The following is a 1,281-nucleotide window of genomic DNA, read 5'->3' as shown; positions in this document are numbered from 1 at the left end:
CCCCCCCCCCCGCGGCCCCCAGGCGTTCTGGGTGCCGTCCAAGGCGCCCGAGGCCAAGCTGTCCAAGGAGAAGCCCGACGGCAGCACCTACTGCCCCGCCAGCGGCAAGAAGCTGCGGCTCAAGGACCTCGTGGACGTGAAGTTCACACCCGTCGGCGAGGGTGGGTGGGAACTTCACGAGCGCCCCGGAAGCGCGCAGAACCACTGGCCGCAGAACCCACGGCGTGAATCACCGCTCCTTGTCGGTTGTGCTGTGCCGTGCTGTGCGAGGATAGGCTTCCTAACGCCCGCGACGGAGACGCTTTGTATGCCTGCATGCGTGCCTGCGTGGTGCCTGCGCGCCACGGTGTTTCGTGCATGCTGACACCCAACACTACAACTTGCTTTCCGGCTGCCGACACTTCTGTTGGAGCACCAGGCGCCGACGCCACCTCATCAAGCCCCCCCCCCCACCCCCCACCATCCTGGGTCCTGTGTCACCCTGCCCATCCCGCAGGTGACGCGGGGCTGTTCATGGACCCCATCACTAAAGACACCTTCACAAACACCAGCAGGCTCGTCGTGCTGACGACAACGGGTGGGTGGCACGGCTGCTTGCACGCGCACACGAGCACGTGTGTGTGCGCATGTTTGTGTGCGCGTGAGTGAGTGAGGGTGTGGGTAAGTGTGTGCAGCTGATTGCAGGTGAGAGAATAAAAGCGTGTGTGTGTGTGTGTGTGTGTGTGTGTTTGTGGTGAGCGAGTTGTTTTTGTTTCTGCACGCGTGCTGATCTGGATTGACCAAAAGGGGGGGGGGGCCCGTGACCGAGCATCCACAGCTCGCGGCAGCAGCGTCGCCACGCCCGGCATGTGCCTTACTCGTGATTGCACAAGCTGGGGCCGGTTTGGCGGCAGTGTATTCCGCGACCGGCCTCCCCCTTCTCAGGCTGCCCCATGGCCCGCACCCCCTCCCCCAGGCGACGTGCTGCTGGAGGGGACCTATGAGAAGTGCGTTAAGCCGGACGGCGTCTTCAAGGGCAAGAAGGTGAGCAGGGAACGGGCAACGCCGCTTTCTTGTTGCGACCTCTTGTTACCCCCAAACCGGAGTCCCATGGGTGGGCGGGCCCACGCCCCTTGTCAAGACGCGGGTGACCTGAGCGCCCCAAGCAATCTGCCCTCCCCGCCTGCGCACGCACCCATCCCGCTGCCTGACCTGCATCTGCAACACGCCCAGGGCTCACACCCCACCCCCATCCCCAACCCACCAACTGCTCTACCCACCCGATATGCTCCTCATGCAATC

The 1,281-nt window shown here is 64.2% G+C and overlaps 1 protein-coding gene across 1 annotated transcript in view; it reads left to right on the top strand.

Moving 5' to 3' along the window:
* MNEG_14409 (Nitric oxide synthase-interacting protein) overlaps window positions 1-1,135 on the top strand; it is a gene marked incomplete at both ends in the record, with an annotated part of 3,454 nt that extends 2,319 nt beyond the window's left edge. Inside the window, 4 exons of the mRNA XM_014037118.1 lie at window positions 23-161; window positions 497-577; window positions 956-1,023; window positions 1,121-1,135. Coding sequence (XP_013892572.1) covers window positions 23-161; window positions 497-577; window positions 956-1,023; window positions 1,121-1,135 — 303 coding nt within the window. The remainder of the gene's footprint in view (window positions 1-22; window positions 162-496; window positions 578-955; window positions 1,024-1,120) is intronic.
* Between the last annotated feature and the right edge of the window lie 146 nt (window positions 1,136-1,281).

This window comes from Monoraphidium neglectum (genome assembly GCF_000611645.1).
Source record: "Monoraphidium neglectum strain SAG 48.87 unplaced genomic scaffold scaffold04465, whole genome shotgun sequence".
Lineage (NCBI taxonomy): Eukaryota > Viridiplantae > Chlorophyta > Chlorophyceae > Sphaeropleales > Selenastraceae > Monoraphidium > Monoraphidium neglectum.
This window is presented reverse-complemented; position numbering and strand designations above follow the sequence as displayed.